This window comes from Rhinatrema bivittatum, chromosome 1, assembly GCF_901001135.1.
Source record: "Rhinatrema bivittatum chromosome 1, aRhiBiv1.1, whole genome shotgun sequence".
NCBI lineage: Eukaryota > Metazoa > Chordata > Amphibia > Gymnophiona > Rhinatrematidae > Rhinatrema > Rhinatrema bivittatum.
The window spans coordinates 153,766,373-153,788,490 of NC_042615.1; the positions used below are offsets into that span (position 1 = coordinate 153,766,373).

General features: G+C 40.8%; 1 protein-coding gene across 4 annotated transcripts in view; it reads left to right on the forward strand.

The window, feature by feature from the left end:
• The window catches only part of ATP8A1 (ATPase phospholipid transporting 8A1), a 559,403-nt gene that overhangs the window by 18,136 nt on the left and 519,149 nt on the right, over positions 1-22,118 (forward strand). For all 4 annotated transcript variants that reach the window (XM_029588616.1, XM_029588605.1, XM_029588632.1 and 1 more), the window contains exon 2: positions 15,541-15,655. In XM_029588616.1, coding sequence (XP_029444476.1) covers positions 15,541-15,655 — 115 coding nt within the window. The remainder of the gene's footprint in view (positions 1-15,540; positions 15,656-22,118) is intronic.

Here is a 22,118-nt window from a genome sequence, read left to right on the forward strand (position 1 = left end):
GAGGTCCTACCACTTCCTCCTGAGGCCGCCTCTAGCTCTCTAGGCCTGGGTTCTTTATGGTAGGGGGAAGGGAACATCCCTTCACCCAGAATCCCTTGTGGTGGAAGACTGGGTTAGATACCTGAACCGGGCTCCTTAAGGTAGAATCAGGGAGTTGTTGGCATACTCCGTCACATGCCCTCTCCCTCAGCTCAGCCTTGTCAGGTAGAGCGTCCAGATGCGCCTGGGGTACACCCTGGCTCGGCTTCCAGTACTGTCCCCACTATCCATGAGTTGTCTCCATACGGTTGCAAAATGGGGATAATCTTGACCCAGGATTACTGAGTTCGGGGAGGACATCCGCTTCTAGGACAGCTTGTTCTGTGGACATGGGAGGTTGAACACTTCTATTCATCTTCATGTATACATGTTAATGTCTCTTTCCTCTTATAGCTGATGGGTACTTGACACAGCAAGTCCTGGTGAATGAGTGTTTTTGCTACAGCTGGGATCCACCAAGGCCTGGGTAGAAGTTCCCTCCATTTCTACCTGGATTATAAAATCTTTAAGTCATGCATGCAGGACATCCACAAAATTGTAGCTTTGGAGTTTTGACAACATGATCCGAAGCGTGTTTCCACGTGTATTTATCATTCTGGGGCTCTGTTCCCATTCTTTGCTTTTTCTTGTGTTGCTCTGCTAACTTGCGATCACACTCCAGATCATCAAGCCAAGGACATTCTTCTTTTGCATGACCTTCTGTTTTACAGAAGCACACTCCAGTAGGGCCGATCTGTTTTCTGCTCTATCAGGTTCATTTGAAGTCTCTTCGGTTTCTGGCTGCCTATATGGACAATGGTCGTCTTGCCCCTTCTCCGCACAAAAGGCTACAAACCCCCATTTGTTCCCTTCTCTCTGGATTCCCCTTTTTCTTTCAGGTTGCAGGTCGCTGCTTCATAGCATTATTTTTAAGTATGCGTACTCCTTCTTCTGGCACTGGCTGTGTCACCAGGCGAATATCGATTTGGTTTGCTTTGGCCATATCGATATGGCCCTTGCCATAAAAAAATAGGACAAAATGGTGACAACACCAGAATGGGGCTCACAGGAGGCCTTTGCTGTCCTCATCAGGGTACGGTGAGGCTGCATAGAGCTGAAATCGTAACAAACTCCATGCAAACTTCCAAAAAAGCAAAGTACAAGTTGAATAGTAAAGGAGAGAGAATAGATCCTTGGAGTACCCAAAATGGCAAATTGGAAAAGTCATTTTTCCAAAGATTAATACATTGAAATTCCCAGGGAAAAAACCAAGCAAACTGAAAACAAAGGTCCCAACCAATAAGTCAAAGATCCTATATACTCTTAAGGATGTGACTTGTAGTCAGAAATGTCTGCTCTATGGTGTTTATAACTAAAATATTTGTCTTTTGGTTAAGTATATTACTCCATTAAATTTACATGGTCACTTTTGTGATGGCTTTTTTTTTTTTTTAATTTCTTTTGCATTTGAGTGGCTTGAGCAACTCCTTACTTCTGTAGCCTACCCAGCTTATTGCCTTTCTCTGGGACTGAAGTAATAAGCTGAGCATTAAAACTACGTTCTGAAATTCAGCACACAATTTCTTAATGCATACGCTAATTTTTTTTTTTAACTCCTTATACAGTAATGGCATGCTAATGCATTTAGATATAAAAAGAAAATGCACACAAACCGGAAAATGTTTGAAGAAAATGCTTAGCGCATATAAAACCATGATTTGTGCACATAGATCATGTTTTCTGTGCAGAAAATCCTGACTACATATCCCGGCACTGGAACTCTAGCTCCTGCCCAGAGACTGAGTTAAGTTTACAGTGTTAAACACGAGGTAAGTTAGCACACCTCTCTGCATTGGGGGTAATAGCTAATGCCATCATTATCATGGGATTGGTGTGAGAGGGCTCCAACCTGTACGCATATTGAGGATAACTCGAAGTGCACGCTGCCTCATATGCATGCATATATGGTACGGGCGGCCAACCTGTGGCTCTGGAGGGACATGTGTCTCTTTCGTGTGCAAAATGTGGCTCTAGCCCTCCTGGCCACATGGCAACTGAGCAGCATTGCAGAGGACAGGAGGGGAGGGATGTAGCAGGAAGCACACACAATAGAATAAAGCAGAAAAGAGCCATACTGTTCCTGCCCCCTTACCTGTCCTGATCTCTAAATGCTGTTTGTTGCAGAGACAGAAGAGAGGAGCTGCAGCAAGGATCGGAAGGTTCTCTTGGCTTATCCTGCTCTACTCCTCGCCTCTCGCTATCAGCATACCTGGGAACTTCTGAGTTCTGCTCACCCAAAGATGGGTGGGGGTTAGGCGGGCTGTACAGACTCTCTTCCTCCACCCAATCTTCCCTCTCCCTCCCCCAAACTACTTTCTTCTTAATTTGTTCTCTATCAGATGATCATACCTGGGAACTGAGATTGCTGTTGATTAGCAGAGGGTGGGGGTGGGGGTGGGGGGGGGTGAGGGAGGGGGAAGGAATGGAATAATGTTTCAGCTTTGTCTTCCACCCATCACCCTCAGCACACCCTTTGCTCCCACACCCTGTAATTCACTGCTCCTTAATTTATGCATTCTGAACCTACTCTTAGCTGATTGATTCCCAAATCCTGGAATCACAGCTGCAGACCGAGGGACAGATACAAAAAAACCCAAAACAAAATGTGTCGAAAGCAGGTGCTGAGTGTTCCCTGGGGCACCATGCAATATGTAAATTAGGGGTTGCGTTTTCAAGGAGGCGCTAGGGTCAATTGCACGCTCCTAGTGCCTCCTTGACAGCTGTCTGCTGTTAAGAAAACGGATGCTGAATTTATCGGCATCCGTTTTTCCTAATCGGGCACAGCCATGGGTTCGGGAAATGGACGCTTGTTAACTGAGTGTCCATTTCCCGAAACTGTCGGCCGCCACTATATTTTAAACTTTTTTTTTTTAACTTTTTTTAACTTTCGGGACCTCCGACTTAATATCGCCATGATATTAAGTTGTAGGGTGCACAGAAAAGCAGTTTTTACTGCTTTTCTGTGCACTTTCTCAGGCGCTAATTTCTGACATTAAAATGTGCAGCCTGGCTGCACATTTTACTTTCTGAATCGCACGGGAATAACTAATAGGGCTATCAACATGCATTTGCATGTTGCGGGCGCTATTAGTTTCGGGGGGGGGGGGGGTTGGACGCGCGTTTTCGATGTGATAGCTTTACCCCTTACTGAATATTGGTCTGATATTTAGGTAAGGGTCAATCTGTTTTGCCTGTATGTGACTGAGGTGCAGTATTTTTGCTAGTGTATAGTTTCTCTGTAGAAATTTTAGCTATTTGGCGCTTGTGCTGTCTGGCTTGTTCTGTTTTCGATGTGCTATTACCCCTTACTGACAGGCCGATACAGTACAGTGTGCTCCGAAGGAAAACGCGCATCCAACCCGCGGCAACTAATAGCGCCCTCAACATGCAAATGCATGTTGATGGCCTTATTAGGTATTCCCCGTTATACAGAAAGTAAAATGTGCAGCCAAGCCGCACATTTTACTTTCAGAAATTAGCGCCGACCCGAAGGTTGGCGCTAATTTCTTCCGGCACTGGGAAAGTGCACAGAAAAGCAGAAAAAACTGGTTTTCTGTGCACCCTCCGACTTAAAATCATGGCGATAGTAAGTCGGTGGTCCTGAAGAGTAAAAAAAAAAAAGTAATAAATAAATTTGAATTCGGCCCGCTGCTGTCGGGCCAAAAACCGGACGCTCAATTTTGCCGGCGTCCGGTTTCCGAGCCTGTAGCTATCAGCGGGCTCGAGAACAGGCGTCTGCTGTCAAACCCGCTGACAGCCACCGCTCCTTTTCCCCGTTTCTACCGCGCCACCTAATTTGCATACAGCATCGCACGCACCGGCAAGGGGCCGGTGTGCGCGCTGGGAGAGCGGGCGTTCGTCCGCTCTCCCGCGGACTTTACTGTATCGGCCCGTGAATAAGGGGTAAAGCTAGTGCATCGAAAACGCATGTCCAAACGCGGGTTAACAGTGCGCTCTGCCGGAGCGCACTGTACTGTATCGGCCTGTATAGAAATAAAGGACTACAAATTAGAAACAGGAACATGCAGAGAAAACTATAATAAAAAGATTGAGAAACCAGATACTGAACAGTGGAATACTAAGAGCAAATTACAAAAATATAAGAAATGCACATTCCCAAAGATGGCATATTCCAATTGCTAAATTCTCAATATATATATATATTTTTTACCTTTGTCTTATCTCTGTATTTTTCTAATCAGTTGGGCCTGGTCTCTTTTTTTCCCCAGTTTTCCCTTGTCAGTCATTTCCTAATTTCTTTTAAGGGTCTCTTCTCGTTCTGTTTTCTTCTCCTTCCGTCTTCTTCCCATCCTCCCTCACACACACAGAGGCTCATGCTTTCTCACATACTCCCTTACTTACACAAGCTCTCATTCTCATATGCTCTCCCCCGCCTCAAGCGCGTGCGAACACACATGCTCAATCTCACACCCCCTCCCAGTCTTCCATTCTCACACACACACACACACACACACACATATTGAGGCTCCTGTTCTCACCCCCCCCCTACACACACGCACACACATTGAGGCTCCTGTTCTCACCCCCCCCACACACACACACACACACAGGGCCTTTTCATTAAGCACAGCCAAACTTCTACTTTCGCCACCATGGGGTTGGGATCCCGCAATGGCCTTGCTTCTGAGGCCCTCCTCTTCGCCGTCATGGGGATGAGATCCCGCGATGGCATTACTCCAACAGGCAGCCCTGACAGAGCGATTCAGGTCTTGAGGAAATTTCCCTTTTGCTACTTTTGAGATGCCTGGAGCAATCATCTAGGAAGTAGATGTCTTTTTTTCCAGACCAAGCTAAGGTGGATATATAGCAGTAACAAAAATAGTTGTAAATTAATCCATGCTTGCTGGAGGAGGAAAGGAAATTGGAACTGTAATGCAAATGATGACATTTTGTAGTTCTACAATAAAGTTGTAACTTAGAATTTGCAACCAATACGTTCCTGAGGAAATCATTCAAGCCAGGATGGTTGTCTGAGAGAGAATGTACTGTTCTGCTCTGGAGCCAGTGAAGTTGTATGGAGATTACAGACTATTGTGTATTTGAAGCCCTATGGGAGAATAGCCAATTCTGGTTTATTTAAAGTAGGATCATTTGGATTAGTATATCCAAAAGATCTTGTCCTTTGTCTGGATTAGACTGAAAGCTCTACTGAGCAGGTACTACCTTGTGTTTTTTCTGCAGCGCCGTGTATATTGAGTTGTGCTATACAAGTGATTAGTAATTCCAGCAATTTTCTATCACTAATAGAATTATTCCAAAAGTAGAGTTTCAGCAGTATATATCTCGCTTATCAAGTTTCTTCCCGGCCTCACACTGTTCTAAACTGCTGCCTAAGAAACTAGCTTGCTCTTTGCAGTTTCCAGTCTGTCAGTCTTGTGATTTTTAGGTAAGGCAAGATGTTTCACAGAAGAGAGAGCCAAGCTCATAATTATTAGACTATTATCTTCAATGTTTCCCCCTAAGAATTCCAGTTTTGCATCTAATTTCTCCCTTCTAACCCTTTTCAGTGGGTGCATTCTCAGCAACCTCTTATTGTGATTATGGAAGCAGTTCTCTTCAGTCTGGTTCCCAGCTGCCACTGCATCATTAATGGGTTGTTCCACCCATCTTATGCCCTTTACAAGATGTGTGAGCACTGAACACCTTGTCTTGTCAAAAGCTTGAGCCAAGGATTCCTCTCCATTTGCTTCTTTCCTTCACAAAAGTGTGCATGATTTATTCAAGCAGCAGTAACTAGGTTACGATAATGATTAAATGACTAAGCCTATTTTTGTCAGTGTTTTGCAAAATGTGCATTAAGAGAGCCACTGCTAACTCTTTTTTTTGGTGACATGGATATATAACTGTATAGCATAAATAAAGCTATTTCAAGGTAATGTAGACTCACTAATCATTAAATAAAACCTGTGTTTTTCCTCTGGGGGAGGCAAGTTTCCCAAATGAAATAAAAGAAGAGTGAAGTCGAGCTAAAGGAGAGATGCGATAGAGATCAAACTGATTTTATCAATGAGCAATGACATGCCTCACAGCACTTGCAGACCATTAGGAAGATCACTTTCTGTTTAAAAACAATCGTGACTTAGAGTGATTTTGCATTTTAGTTGTGATCAAAATACAGGCCTGAGCTGTTTAAATTGTAGCATTGTGCTTTGCTATACTGTAGTTGGTATGCAGTATGCAATCAAGCACGAAAACCCGGCACACTGTTCAAGGAAGAAAAAGCAAGGTTGAGACAGGTCAAAGTAATTTGTGGCTTTTATGCTTTAGAATTGCAACAACAGTTCACCCAATGCATGATCACTAAACCCAAAAAAAAACCCCTTTTATGTAATGAGTGATATTTATTCTCTTAATTTTTGGTTCACATTCATTTAGTTATAGTAAATGCATGGCAAAAATCTCTGCTCTCTGAATTCTCAGCACCTTATCTTTCATAGTCCTTCAACAAATAAGAGTAGTTCATGCTTAGTGTACTTAAAATCCTTTGTTTTCAGGCGTTTTTCAAAACAAGTGCAACCACTTACATGGGCTCATTAATTAATAATAGATGAAAACCCCCGTAATTTTACTGCAGTATTATAGAGCCTAGACAGGAAATCACCCGATCAAATTCATGGTTTAATGATTTCCCGTAAGGTGAAAGCACCGCCTGAATGAAAAATAGCCTGTACACCCAAGTGAGTCTTGAGCTAGCTTAGTTCGAAGAGGACTCCTTGCTTCTGCTGGGAGCTTCCATTTTTTTGGCAGGAAGTAGTGCAGCAGTCTGCGATATTAGCATATTGTAGACTTGTTTATATGCAGCTTTGCTGATGGAAAAATAAGATGGGTGCTACTTACAGGATCTACCTCTGCATTCTCTGATAGATAAAGAGCTACTTGAGTATATAATCTGTTGCTTAGATGAGAGTGAAAACAAACAGGAGGTATACATGTTAGCCTTAGTGGCTTATGAGTTGAAAACTGCATAAATCATAGTATCAAATATTGCTTAGTTTCTATAACTTTTTTTTTTTTTCAAGGCTTCCAAACACCTTGCGGCCGATGTAATAACATTCGCTCAGGCTAGCGCACAGGTTAGCCCGTGATTGGACGCGCTAGGCTAACACCCGATGCAAAAAGGATTAGAGCGTCCAAAACGTGCATCCAAATCACTCGTAGCTAATAGGGCTCATCACATGTAAATGCCGGGTGCAGAAAAAGTCACTATGCGCCGTATACGCACATTTTTACACTCAAGAGTTAGTGCTGGCCCAGAGCTGGCGTTAAGTCTTGATGTGCGTCAAGGGCTCAAAAAAAAAAAGAGAAATTACTGCTTTTCTGTGGTTCCTCTTACTTAGTATCCATTTTCCTAACCTGTGGCTGTGCATCGGTTAGGAAAATTGATGCTCGTTAATTGAGCGTCCGTTTTCCTAATCCACGCACAGTCGCATCTCCTGGGCGCCCGATGCCATGGACAAGCTAAGGATGCACAATTTATCTCTAGCACGTCCTTTTTAATGCGGCAGCTCATTTGCCTGTTGCATCGAGTGCCCAGGAGAGGGGGATGGGCGTGCACTGAAAAAACTTGCGCCCAGTTTGGATGCACGTTTTTTCACGCTTGATATTGTATCGGCCCCACTTGACTGGTATAATTTAACTTTGGTTATAGTATTACCTTGTAAATAACACACATTTGAGTTATTGAATAAACAGGCACCTGTTGAAGAAAAAATTCCCGACGCGGTCCTGTGAAGGTGAAGTGATTAAGTCCCCACAGGCTTGATTAAACAGAAAAGCAGAGATTAAAAAAAACCTCTTTGCTGTTAACTTACATTTGTGCCTTACTTCTGTGTTAGCTTTTCTGCCAGCAAAGACAATTATACTGTTTGTTAGGGCATGTTTAGAATTTATCAGCATCCTATAATTTCAAATTTCATTTGCTACTCTAAATGGGATGCTTCTTCTTTAGTAAGGATGTGCAGAGGGGAAAAATTCAGTTTGGGTTATTAGTTTGTTTGGGGTGCACCTCAGTTTCTCAGTTTAAAAGCCACAAAAATTGTTCATTCATTACTTTTGCTTTTGTTTTACAATGAAATCAATGGGGGAAGGCCTTATTGACGTCACTGAAAAAGAAAAATTGGGCTGAGACCTTTCCCCTCTATAATCTAAGCAGGAAATACTAATCCAGCAAACTGAAAACAATGTAAAAATATATTTTTTGTCAAAATTAAGTTACAGTACTTTAATCAATAGCCAGAAAACATATCTCTGTTTGTAGTTGAGTCCCTGCTACAAGAATGGCAGAGGATTCTTGACTTGGCTGAGTTATAAACAGCATTTAGGCCTGATCCCTAGAAAATATAGTTAACTGTAACACAGCTACTGAGCTGCTTTAAATGGTTAAACTTCAAACCATCTTTCCCATTGAGCTTCTAAAGCTAAAAGGGCAGAACCCTCCGCCCACAAAGGATATCTCTCAACAGCAGCGCACCCTTTTACCTTTATACACTGAGCAGTTAATACTAACCCAGCAAACTAAAACGCAATGTAAAAAAAATCCCTTTTTCAAAAACAACTGAAAAGCAAAAACAGAAGACACCAAGATTGTCCCACCTCTGGAACGTAAGCAAGGATTTTATTCTTGGTACTCCTAATACTGAAGTTAGGAGGATTAAGGTCTATCCTGGATGTATGAAATCTGAACAGATTGTTGGGCTAACAGAGGTTTTAAGATGAACTCCTTCCAGATGATCCTACTTTTCATTCAGCCAAGGGGTTGGATGGGCACTCTGGATCTTAAAGACAATTCCCTTTCTCTCTGCCCATCAAAAGATTGTCTCTCCTGTTGGATGATATCACAGATGTGTTATAGCTGTTTGATCTACCGGTAGCTGTCTATGGTGAATCCTATTTATTGTTTCTCTAACTATACCAACGCTCTTACATATATGGTAAATTAAAACGCTGACTCTCTAATACTATTGCATTCATCGCGGTATAACCATCATACTAGGCATCATCGTATGAGCTTACGCTTTTCTTAGACTCAGCCTTATGCATAATCATAGGTTATTTGATGGAAAGTCCCACAACAGTCTTTTTTTTTTTTTTTTTTTTTTTTTTTTAAGCAAACTTTTCTTATGCTATCAAATCTCCAAGTGATAAAGTACTTAGCTTGATTATAACAATCTTTCAGTCAATTCATGACGGTCCTTCATCTCCTGACAGAACTAATGACTAAAAATGACACATCTTTTAGGCAAAGGATACCATTTTTAGTCACTGGATTACGAAAGATGCCAGAAGGCCTGCTTCTGGGCCTAGGCAACGGGCCCAGGCCTAGGTGTGGGCCTCTGTGATAGGACCTAGTTTTGGGCCTGGGTCTTGATGGGCTCGGGCCTAGGCCTCAGTGAATGGGATCTGCACATGGGTCAAGCCCCAGCATTGCACCTTAGCATGGGGTCTCAACTTTGCTGGGCACCAGTGTCAGGTATACTTCTAGGGCTTGGCAACTGGGAACTAGTGTCAGGACCTGGCCATGGCAACCAGGCCTCTGTGTTGAGCCTAGATTTCAATGACGACTGGGACCTGGCCAAAGCCCAGGCTTTGTCCTCAACAGCAGGACATGGCTTTGGCTGTGCCCTGGCATTTGACCTGGGCCTAGGCTTGGGCTTTGGCTTCTGGACTCTGCCTCAGCTGAGAGCTAATGGTAAGGTCTGGGCCTAGGTCTCGATGACTGGGACCTCATTTCAGGACCTGACCTTGGCTGGGCCCTGGCATTGGACCCAGTCTTGGCTTTGGGCCTATGCCTAAGTGACCAGGATCTGATATCAGGACTGGGCCTTGGCCCCTGGCGCTGGGCCTTCGCGCCTCAGACTGGGCCTTAGTGGTGGGCCTAGGCCCAGGCTTGTGCTTCAGTGATGGGACACTGTATTGACCTGGGCCTCAGCAATCTAGATTTGGCCTCTGGTGAGGGCTAGGACTAAACCAAGGCCTGGTGCTGCCAGAGACCTTATGCTTTTTGTTTGTTTTTTGTTTTAAATACAAATATACACTAAAATTTTGTTTATTCATCTGGGATTATTTTTGGTTCGTATTATTCGTACAAATCAAAAATTCCTCCTGCTACATTTCTGAAATTAATTCAAAACGAATGCATATCGGTATTTAGTTTTGGGTGTCATGAGCAGTTATTCTTATGAGCAACTTTCATTTCATCCTCTGATTCTTGATGCATTCTGAAAAATCTGTTACTGCATCCCTATTTACACCTCACCTATAGTCAGCTTTCCCTGCAATCAAGGTATTTCACTTTAAAAAAAATAAATAATCATTATGGTAAAATGCTTGCAACTTTTCACACTTAGTTCCTGTATGAAAAGAATGTAAACAAGTTGAAATTTAGTGATACATTTTAGTTTTGCAGATAGAAGGTAAAATACCCATTTTCAGACCCTGAAACTAATCCTTTCAGAAGTGATCTGTGTAACAAAATGGATATCGGTAATCCAGAAGCAGTTTCACCATTTTCTAGAAAAATGAAAACTAAGGATGGCTTTTGTATTGATACAGCCAGAGATTCTAGATTCAGTATCTGTCATTTGTGCTGCATCCAGCTATTCGGGGAATCTTGCATAGCTTCAACACCCCAATTCAATCAGAAAGTTATGATATGCCAACTTTTTATTTCACTTCCATCCCGTAGAGCCCTGTATTGAACTCGCTGAAAAACTGACTGCTTATTCCCACTGGCCCTGGCGTCTCTTCCTCAGTTTATAGTGTGAATAAACAAGACAAAGAAAGAGAGGATCAAATCAATATATGCAGCTTCTGACTTCTCAATTCAAAATTATAGCAGGCCAAGCAAACACTTGAAGCTTCTAAATTCTCAATTCAAAGTTACAGCAGGTCAAACAAACACTTTGTAGCATTTTACCTTCTTTATCTCCTGAACCACATTTCATTACTGGCGACTTTGATCTGCTTCCTTCTGCCCTCTGTGGCTTTCACTTTTTAATATCTTCATCTGCAAAGGTGAGGATGGACCTTCTGCCCTCCCACTCGCCTACCTCCATAACCCCATTCACTTTCATGCTCTCTTCAGATCCTGGGATTTGTAGTCCCTTTCAACCTCCGTTTTATCTTGTCTGGGGGTTTTTTGTTCTTCATACTTGGCTTTACAATTTTTCATGGACAAGCAAGACGACAACAGCCCCACAGCTGAAGTGATGTCATCTGACGGAAGGAAATATATCTGAGCCTGTGCGTGAATTCCCGTGCATCGGCCCTGCGTAAGTCTCCTTGATCTTCTTTTCTTCCACTGCCACAGCAAGATGGGCTTTCATGCTCTTCGCACTGGCCCAAGTTTTTATGCTTCAGTCGGTTAGTTCATTTTGCTCAGCGTTTTAATTATTTTTCACCATCTAGTCTCCTAAAAAAATAAAATAAAATTGTTTTAGACAGACATGTCAGGGAAAGCACAGTTTTTAAATTATGTAAAAAGAAATGTTGACACAAAATGCTTCTGAGCTACACATCTGAGATGGCTAGGATTGTCACATAAAACATAGTTGTGAAGCATGTGCCAAAATGTCACCAGTATTGGTAATTCAAGATATTTTCTGAGGCTTGCTCCCCAGAAGGGGTTAAACTTTCAACCCAAGGGACAAGTGCCTAAAATAAAAAAGAAGGCCCGAGTCACTTAGACTAAAGGAAATGTTCTTCCACTTCCTTTTACTCCCATAGGGGAAAAAGGAAGTCTTCATTGACTCATCAGTCTGATCGTAAGAGACACACTGCATCACATGCTATGTCAGCACAGGAAAAGATGCCAGTCTCATTGGTGTTGAAGGCTACACCATCGGTATCTCCGGTTCTGGTACCTGAATTAGACAACTCTACATAGACATTTCCACCTAATAAGGACAGCGTAGCATTTGTGCAAAAGATGTGGCATGACTTTATTAAACATTATATCAAGGAAATGCCTTCTCCTTCTGAAGAATACTCTCCAGTTTTAGAAAAACTGTCAAAACTACTACAGACTCCACCCTGAATTGAATCTTTTCAAAGATCTGATGAGGTCTAGACTTCAGTCTTCCTCTTTCTCCAATTCACATAAAGGATTCGTATTCAGAATCTTATGAATCAATATCTGTGCAATCCCTGAAGATCCATACCTAGAAACGGAGAAGAGCAATACTCCTCTGAAGGATATTTCTTATCTAGCATTTATTCATACAGAGGATGGCACTGAGCATTTGGAAGAATACTCAGAAATTCTAAAATGTATAAATCCTCCAAAACAACCCTCAGTGGTGCCAGTACACAAGGCTGTAAGGAATTTATAATTAGAATATTCCAGTTTTTTTTATCCATTCCTCCAGAAGCCAGAAGAATATAAGGGCAAGAAATGAGATAGTAACTCAATAATATACCTGGACTTGACCAACATTACTCAAATAATGATTTTATTTATGAAATTGTAACCGAACTTTGTTGGCACCTGTTAGAATGTAAGATATCCTACATTTACTTACCTTAGTCTATGTGCCTATTTGTAAACCGTTGCGATGGTATATAACTTAGCGACGGTATATTAAAGTTTTTAAATAAATACATCTTGGCCCGATGACAGAGCTTGGTTTCTAGGCTCTTGGTGTCTAGCTTCTCATACTATCGGCACCTCCAGTAAGTGCTGACCTCATCTGACCCTCCCCCCCCCCCCCGCCCCCATGGCCTTGTCCATTCTGTTTTCTTAGCTTTTCCCATGCATTCTTTTCTGTAAATGAGGTTGTATTTACCCCATTTCCATCCATGGTCTTTGAGAAATGAATCCTATGTTAATTTTACATTTCTGGTGCACTATATATGGGGGGGGGGGTTCTTTTTTTCGGTTGGTGCACATCAATATCCTTGCACCCCCCACCCCACCTCGGTGTGTACTGCTCCCTCGCCTTTTTGGACTAGCTTTTGTGAGATCACCTACAACTTGTTGGCCTTTTATTTCTACATATCCAGGTGGAATAAAATACGGCAACCACAATACCAAACTGTACGCTAACCCTGTTGAAAACCTGATTTAGCATTGCTGAATGTCTGTTGAACTTCATCTTCAAGCTAACAAACGATAATATCTGTAATGCTATGTCAGCATTTTTTGGAACTGAAGACTACATGCCAATGAAGTGAACATGCTTATTAGTATCAAATACTACACAGGGCTTCCAGTTAGGCATTTATAATTCTAATCCTTCCACCATCCAAAAAATGACCACCAAAATAGGAGCAGAACAAACAAACAAAAATAATTGTAGTGTTTGTGCTTTATTTCTTTCTTGTCTTCTGTCTCCTTTGGGGAGCACAAGTAGTTTCTAGTTATAGAGGTGCTGTGCTATAGGCAGCTTTGACTGGTCAAAGGATGCATCCCAGCTGTGCTGCTCCTAATGAAAACTGTTGGCTAAATCAGTTTTTGTGGTTGCTCTAGTCTTGAAAATTGAGGCAATGGATTTCTGCCACATTTCTACACCACTTTCTTATTTATTGAATGTTTTCAAAGTATGGTTTGATTTTTTTTTTTTTTCCCCTCCCTCCAGTGGCCTTGCTTAAGTGTCTGTCTGATCTTGGTTTTTATTTTTAATCTTCTTCAAAGATTAAAGCCATCTTGGTTAGCACTATGCACATCTACTGATTGAATTTGACAGCTGAAAATGTTTCCTGTAAACATTGACTGCTGATTGAAAGGGGAGGTTTTACACAAACAGGGATACACATTCTGTATTCCTAAACCCTGAATTGCCCTTCGGGGGCTAAGCAAAGGTTGTTTCTGTGCTTATTCGGCTCGTGGAGGGACCAAGGGACTTAGTTGGTGCTGGTTTAAAGAGGAAAGCTTGCATATTTTGTCCATTTTTCATATATTGGTAATATCTTAAAAAAAAAAATAAAAATTATATTTTCTTTACAGCTGAATCCCACATTTAATTTCATGCGCGCATGATTTTATATTGATGCGCGCAAATGCCGTTTTGAGCGTGTAACTGGGGGCAATTTTAGTAGGTGCGTGCGGCGACCCAATAGGCCTATTTCCCAGTTCGCCCCAGTAAAGGCGAGGACTTCCTAAACCCCCTAGCTAACTTGCCTCCCTTTCACCTATTAACCCCCCTAACTAGCATATTTTGTTTTGTTACGTGACTTATACGCCCTCCTTAGAGATAGTTACGCGGCAGGGGGCACCGGTGCACGCTTGTGTACGTAAATACTTGCGCGCGGGATTCATGCTATAGAGCCGTCCCACCCAGATCACGACCGCAAACCTCCTCTTTTGGTGAGATACATTTTTATGCGCTTACCTGTGCTGGTTTTAAAATCTGTGCGATGCGCGCGCCGCGTGGAGTCACGCACTTATCTCCCAGCTTTGGCACGTGTAGGGCTTTTAAAATCGACCAGTTAGTGTGTAAGGGCAGGCAGTAAGCCTTTTTTTTATCAGGCAGCACATACAGGAAACTTATACTGTGTCAGTTTTGAAGCTTTATTCCTTTCTCAGCAGACACAATTTCAACTTTTTCTATCTCAATTACTGGACCAGAATAATTCAAGCCCTTTAAAACAAAACAAAACAAAAAAAAAAAAACCCAACTAATTTTTTGTGGTAGCTTTTCTGCAGTGGGCACATTTTAGAAAATGCCAAACAAGGATAAAATGTACATGGTAGTTATAAGGCGAATATGAAAAAGATGCTTTTAGGCAGCAGGCAAGGTTCCCACCGTCTAATCTGAAGAATATTTTGAAAACTGTGCTAGTACTGGAAGGCAACTAGTATATGATTGTAAAAATAAAGCAAACTAACACACCAGCGTTAAGTCTCGCTGCCTTACTTTATAGGGCTTTTTGCAGAGGAATACCGGTCTATTTAACCAATCTGTTAATACCTTACAGACCTGTCAGAAGCTTTAGATGGTCCCAGCTGGCATTACTGAAATTACCTTCACTGCCTGAAATTAGATTGGAAAATACTAGACTCGCTACTTTTTCAGTACCAGGCCCCATTTCTGTGTAACTCTTCCTTTGGCTTTAAAGATTGGAAAAGAACTACTTCAGATTCAGGAAAATGACTAAAGCCTGGCTCTTTGCTCACGTTTTGTCCTGAATATTTTATTGATGCTAATTAATTTATTGCTTCAAGGCTATATATATATATTTTTTTTTATAATTCCATTAATTAAAGTAGAGATTTTTAGTTGTATTGTTTTTAGGATATATGCTGTGTTTTGTAAGACTTCTATTTGATTTGTGTTTTTTGTACACCATTTTGATTATGCAGAAAATCGGCATATTAAATATATTTAAATTTCCAGGGAGAATGAGAATATCTGATAGTTTGTACAAATGGTTAAACTACCCAGTTTTCTATTGACCTGAGTTCACCCCAGTGTCAAACTGGTGATTTTGTGTTCCTTTTTAAAGGGTATGAAAAAACAGAAGATGTTTCAGAGAAAACCTCATTAGCAGATCAGGAAGAAGTGAGAACTATATTCATCTGCCAGCCCCAGTTTACAAAATTCTGCAACAATCATGTCAGGTAGAGTATTGATATTTAAGGTTAACTGCGTTCTTTGATGAAACATGATAGATATATTTGTTTTCTGGTTTCATGTTCGAGAAAACACAAAACCCAATCTCAATGCAAATGTTTCAGGGTCTGTAAATTTTCTCTGTCACATGGAAGCATTTAAAGAATTATCAGGGAGAGGGTGTTTGAAAGGTTTTGTTCTTTTTTTAGTATAGTTTTGTTTTGTTTAGTTGAAAAGCTTCCATCTTTTCCATTTGTGCAAAATAAAAATAAAAAAACACAGTCCCTCTAGCGAGCTGTCAATAAATTTGCCACTTTTTTTTTTTTTGTTCTGATGCAGGGTTTATTTTTCCTTTTAGACTTATTGACTCGAGCCAGCTCAAAAGCTTTGCATTGCCTTTTGGCCCATAGCAGCGTATTCATCTTGATTCGCGTCTATTCATTTGGCAGGTGGATAGCCTAATTCATACTCCACTGCCCTTGCTTTCCTGCAGGGCAGTGCAGTCTTGCGCTCTGCAATTTTCTTTCTAGCACTTTTCTCATAAAGTTTACTCCGTGAATGCCACAGTCTGCAAAATCATATAGAAGCTGTGCACCATTGCTTTTTCTTATTATTAGAATTATACATTACAGTGCAGATTGCTAAACAGCTGCATAAATCGGTGAGGATCTGCACACATCTGCATGTAAAACGGTGATATTGCCCATAGGAGTCAATTTTAATTGTTTAACCTTGCAATAACTTATTGACAAACAAATATGTGCTTGGAACTTGTGGGTTGTTGCCTGACACCTAATATTCAAGATAGGAGGTATGTGGGTTGTTTTTTTTTTAATGTCAACTTAGCTTTCTGGAACAAAATGAGTAAGTCCATAAATCACAGCTAAAATCTTTTCTTTGCAAAGTGTTTTTCTATTTTATGCACTGGAGGCTATATAGCTACTACTTGTACTCTGAATCAGAGTAGCATAAAGCTTCTCTCCTTTTTTTTTTTTTTCCTGCCAAAGGGATGCCGTGAAACTGGAGAATAAGGTTTTCTTTGGGTATGGGAGGAGCTTATTATACTAAAGGGCTTCTTTTCCTTCATAGTAATCTCCTTGATACTGTAGTGCACATTTAAAGCAAAATAGTAGTCTGTATGCCGCCTTATGTTTTGGTGTATATAACAATTTTCTGGAGCTATTTGGGCTTCGTTCATTGACATTCAAGCCAGAGGGTTCGCCTAATGTGAAGACTATAAAGGTTTTCTTTGTGTAGGAAAACAAGATGACTATAACCAAATTTGGACCCATTCATTATTGCTGCCTTAAGATTTTTAAATCTGTTTGGAATAAAATACACAAACGGCCTTAATTATAGGCTGCAGGTGCAACATGGGACAAAACCATTACTGAGTGGTGTAACTTCCACCATTGGTTATTGACAGCCTTTTACTATGCTGTCTGTGTATACGTGTGACATGGTGTGCCGCAGGCTTCTGTTCTCTTTAACTTGAATTTGGCAGCATTAGCTATCGTAGTACAGAAACAAGGGTTTAGTTGCCATATGTTTGCCAAAGATTTCCAGTTTATAGCTTTTGTTGCCCTTGTAGGTTAGACTGACTTGAATTGTTGTCTAGCTCTTATTGCTAAATAGCCAGATGATTATAAATTAAAACTTAATCTGTTACGCACTGAAGCGTTATGGTTGGGCAGAACATTGAACAGATTTCCCACTTTATTAGGAATTGTAACTTACCCTGAAAATGTTATCACTGTCTTAGAGATGAAGCTTGATTCTAGTCTGGACATGAGTGACCAGGTGTCAGTAGTTCCGTGCACTGTTCACGATTCCTGCATCAAATAAAAGCTTTGTTACATAGGAAACATTTAGAATTATTGATACGTGCCTCAATCCGTTCGCGACTTGATTACTGTAATGCTCTATATCAGGGCAGTACTGTGAAACTTTTGGAACACCTGCAGTTGGTTCACAATGAGGCTGCTAAGTTATTTGAGGCTAAGAAATATTGAGTTATGCCACTATTCTGGCTGCCTGTTATTGTAAGGAGTACTTTTAAGATTTTTACTTTAATGTATAAGATCTTGGGTAGAGGTGTGCCTTAATATTTGGCCAATCTTTTAATTCATTAAAACAGCTTGAACCCTTCTTTCCTCTGAGTTGTACGTTCAGGTTTGAGCAGACATGAAAATAGCTATTAGCTTTATTGCTCCTTCTCTCTGCAATAATCCCTCACAATATATTAAGACAGAAAATTGCTATTTAAAATTTTGTAAGAATCTTAACTTGTTGGGGTATCTTACTTTTTCTTTTTTCTTAGGCTTAGAGTGGATAACATTTTTGATATGTTTATTTCTGACCTTTATTTTTTGTTTTTCTTTGCGTTTTACTGGCATTTTATTTTTATTAGCTCTTATTTTATTTGAAGAAAAGATTATGTATTGCTTTATTATGTTTATGCAAAATATAATTTTCACTTTTGTGTGCACGGATACATACGTAAAAAAATGGTGGTCAGGGGTGTTCCAGGGCTGACTATTTTAAGACACACTCATCGAGTTGCCCACTTATATAATTTTACACTTGCTAATTATCTGGTGTAAGTGATATTAAATGTGTTTATTATGTACTGTTGGCCAGGTGGGAAGTCTGGGTAAACTGAAGGGAGTTCAGGCAAAAGAACCAAAAGAGTCTCAATGACTTGGAGAAGGACTAGGTGAACTAACTAGTAAAACTGGTAATTTCGTTAATGCACGCATGTTTTAAAATATACAGACTTGCGTGTGTAAATCATGATATATGCGAGTAAGTCCAGCTTTATTTTTGTGCAAAGGGGACGATAATTTTGAAATGGGCGTGCAAGCACACATACATGTGAGCATCAGCATTCACCCATAGACACGTGCATATGTTATAAACTTGCCTAGGCACAAATATGTGTGCACCCAGTTTTGCAAGTGGGCTCTCCCAGCCGCGTAAAGTCAAGTTTGAGCTACGCAAGTGGGGGAAAATATAACAGGTGCACGTCCATGCCATGACCAGTTTCACCAGTTCTTCCACCAGGTCGCCCAGTCTAAGGCCTTCCAAACCCGCTGGTTCTTTAGCCTGCACTCCCCCCAGTTACCTCAGACCTTTGTGCTTTTTTTTTTTTTATTTAAACTTTCACGTCCTACATAGCAGAAGTAAAGTTATGTGGCACTGGACCTGGGCTCATGCACATTTCGTGACCATGCCCCACCTACACCACGCCCCTTTTTTCTCTGATGTGAGATGTCCACACATCGGCACATGCGAGCATCCGCCCGCTATATAGAAACAGGTGGAACGCACATATATATATGTAGGTGTGTGTGTGTGTGTGTATATATAATATATATATATGTATATATAATATATATATATATATATATATATTTAAAATAGGGAAAGTTATGCATTGCATGTATTTGCATGTAAGCCTACATACATGCATATGTTGTGGGGTGGAAATGCATATTTTATAAAAAGTGCATATATCATAAGCGCAGGTTATAAAATACTAGCATAGCGGGAGGAGTCAAGATGGCGGCATGAGTGGTAACCTCTCGGTTTTTTGCCTCTGCCATTTTTTTGGGTTTCTTTTTACCTGCCATCTGTTTCAATGCCATTTAAACGGAGCGGTCGAGTTCAGGTCTCCCCTTGAGGCAATTACCAATCATGGAATGTGTTCCTCCCAGCTCTGATGCTGTGCGGGCATTTGCCCCTGTTGCTGAGGCAGGAGCAGGATATCCTTCCTTAGCCAGGGAAAGAGGCATCGCTGAGCCCGCTGGATTGTTGTCAGAGCGCGTTCGTGGCAGCACGGATGTCTCAGACACGCTAGATGATGACATCGGGAGCGACTCTGTGGAGGGAGCTATCGGTGCTCGAAGTTTTGCCGGGACTGGAGAGAGCTGCAAAGGGGAAGCTCAGGCTTAGAGTTCATTGGAGCAAGCAGTCTCCCATTTTAATCTTCCTCCGGGGTGAATCGTTTTGACACCGAGACTGTAGCTGGAGTTCCTGCGGTTGTTGGTGAGTCAGCTCAGGGAAAGAGGTTTTCCCTATCACCTAAGCTAGCTGTTGTGACTCTGGAAGAGCTGTGGGACTTAATTGCCAGTCTTATTTCATTTTCCTCTGAATGTTACGTCAAGGTGGACTCCCTATCTCAGGAATTGAGGTTTCTTGCGCAGGTTCAACAGAGAACGGCGTCTGAACATTCAGAGAAAATGTGTGTGTATTGGAAGGCGCTGTTTCTAAAATGGAGTCAGTGAAGGCCATCATGATTCAAGAATGCAGGGTTTTAACTCGTAGAATGGAATTGTTTGAAAATCGCTTGCGATCTCCTAATCTGCAGTTAACTAACTTTCCCGGGGTAATGGGTGAATTACCCCAAACGACTCTTAGGAAGTTCTTTCTGGACAATTTACATCTCCCTGTAGAGTCTATCCCCGTTATTAATAAAATGTATTTCCTTCCTTTTAAGAAAAAAGCTAGCCAGTGTGACACCCCACAGGTTTCTTTGGACTTGCTAATTTAACCCAGTTTCTTGAGTCTACTTCTATTGAAATAATTGAGCATGATGTTTCGTTTATCATGAAAAGTTACTTTAAAAACGTTCAATTTCCTAGGCCACCTGGTCGGGGTATACCCTGACCTGGCTAGGGTAACTCAAGAAAGGCGCAGGAATTGTTTTTGGCCCTGCGTTCAGAAGTTTATGGTTTGGGGTCGTCTTTTTTTTTTTTTTTAAACTCAGATACCCCTGTAAGTGTGTAATAAAATTTGGGAGAGAGTATTATATATTTTATGCTCCAGAACAGCTTAACTCCTTTATTGATGGTAAGAAGATGGCTGTTTCCCCAGTGTATCCCTGATATAAATTGTGACTCTCCTATGTATAAAATAGGGTTGGGTTCATGCTAAGTTAATTTCCACTGTTTTTTTATTTCCTTTCATTTTTGTATTTCCTGTGTTTCTCTCCTCCCCCCCCCCCCTTCTCATAGTTGGAAGGCCTAAATTAAGAGATCCTTGCTGGATAATGTTGTATGATGCATTTCTTTATGTAATTTTTCTTTTTTTGCTAACTTTCTAAGTTTCTGTGCAAAGCATTGTTTTTTGTCATTTTTGAAAATTATAAATAAACAAAACCTAGCATAGCTCTGCTTGCTATATATGCTGCTGCTTGCATTTGTTTGAAAGTACACAAAAGCTTTTAGGAGCTCCTGGTTAAATTGTTTTAGTGAATCACTGAGGGGTTAATTTTCAAAAGGATTTACTGGCATAAAACTGGGTTTAATCACAAATACAGAAGCAAACACCTCTCAAATAATCACTCTGATCAAAGCGAACTTAGAGAGGGAAATAATATCTAAACTATTGCCACAAATACTACTAAAAGACTAGAGACAATATCATCAGCACATGCTCAAAGAAAATTTAATCTGCTGTCTCTCACCCGCAATGGGCCGCAGGCAGTTTTCAGCCTTATGAGCAATATTTATTTAATCATGTATTGTCTCATGTCTCATCATATACCCAATACCCAACATCCACTTAACTCATTATTTATTAAACCACTAAAGTTTCTATTATTCAAGCATCTATTAAGCCACTGTGTATCAGCCTAATGTCAAACATTAGCAAAACGAATACTTGGCCAAATTGAAGATCACTCAACACCCAAACCTGACATGGGCCAAGTTTCGACTGTAAAAATCTTCTTCAGGGAGAACAAGTCTTTATCCTTTTCTTAGTAATGGCAAAATATTCATAGATCCGGGACAAGATCAAATGTCTCTCAAGATCTCGACATCGTGTGCATGTTTGCTGGCTCGTGCCCAGGGACACAGCTATTTTATAACATATGCTTTTTTATGTGGGCATGTTATAAAATAGGCTGAATGAGTACACATGTATGCACAATTTTAAGTGGATGTGCACCTATGCGCAATAATGCCACTTCTGCATAAGGGGGTGGGGGGGGAGGTATTTTAATAGATGTGCGCCTAAGCAATTACCAGTTTTCCCAGTTTGGTCCCAGTTCACCAAGGCAAGGGATAGGACTTTAAATTCCCTAGTTTATTATTATTATTTTTATTTTGCAATTTTTGAGAATACATTTCAAGAAAAACATACATACTTGAAGTTGCAATCATGTGAAAAACAAAATAGTATTCATAGGAAAATAATACAACAATTATAAGAAATGATTGAAATTCTCACAATTCTCAGTCCTCTATATAGTGAGGTTCCAATACATATCTTTAGGTATTATCCCTTTTCAAGAGCTACTAAGGTAACTAGCATAGAAGACTACTACTATTTGAACGACCAACTCAGACTAATGCGCCCTAACTAGGCATAGGAGATGAGGAGGAAACAGAGGTAACTTTACTTATAAAGGCGGTCAGTTGGGAAGGTTGAAAGAAAATATAGGACACGTTCAAGAATTTGATTATA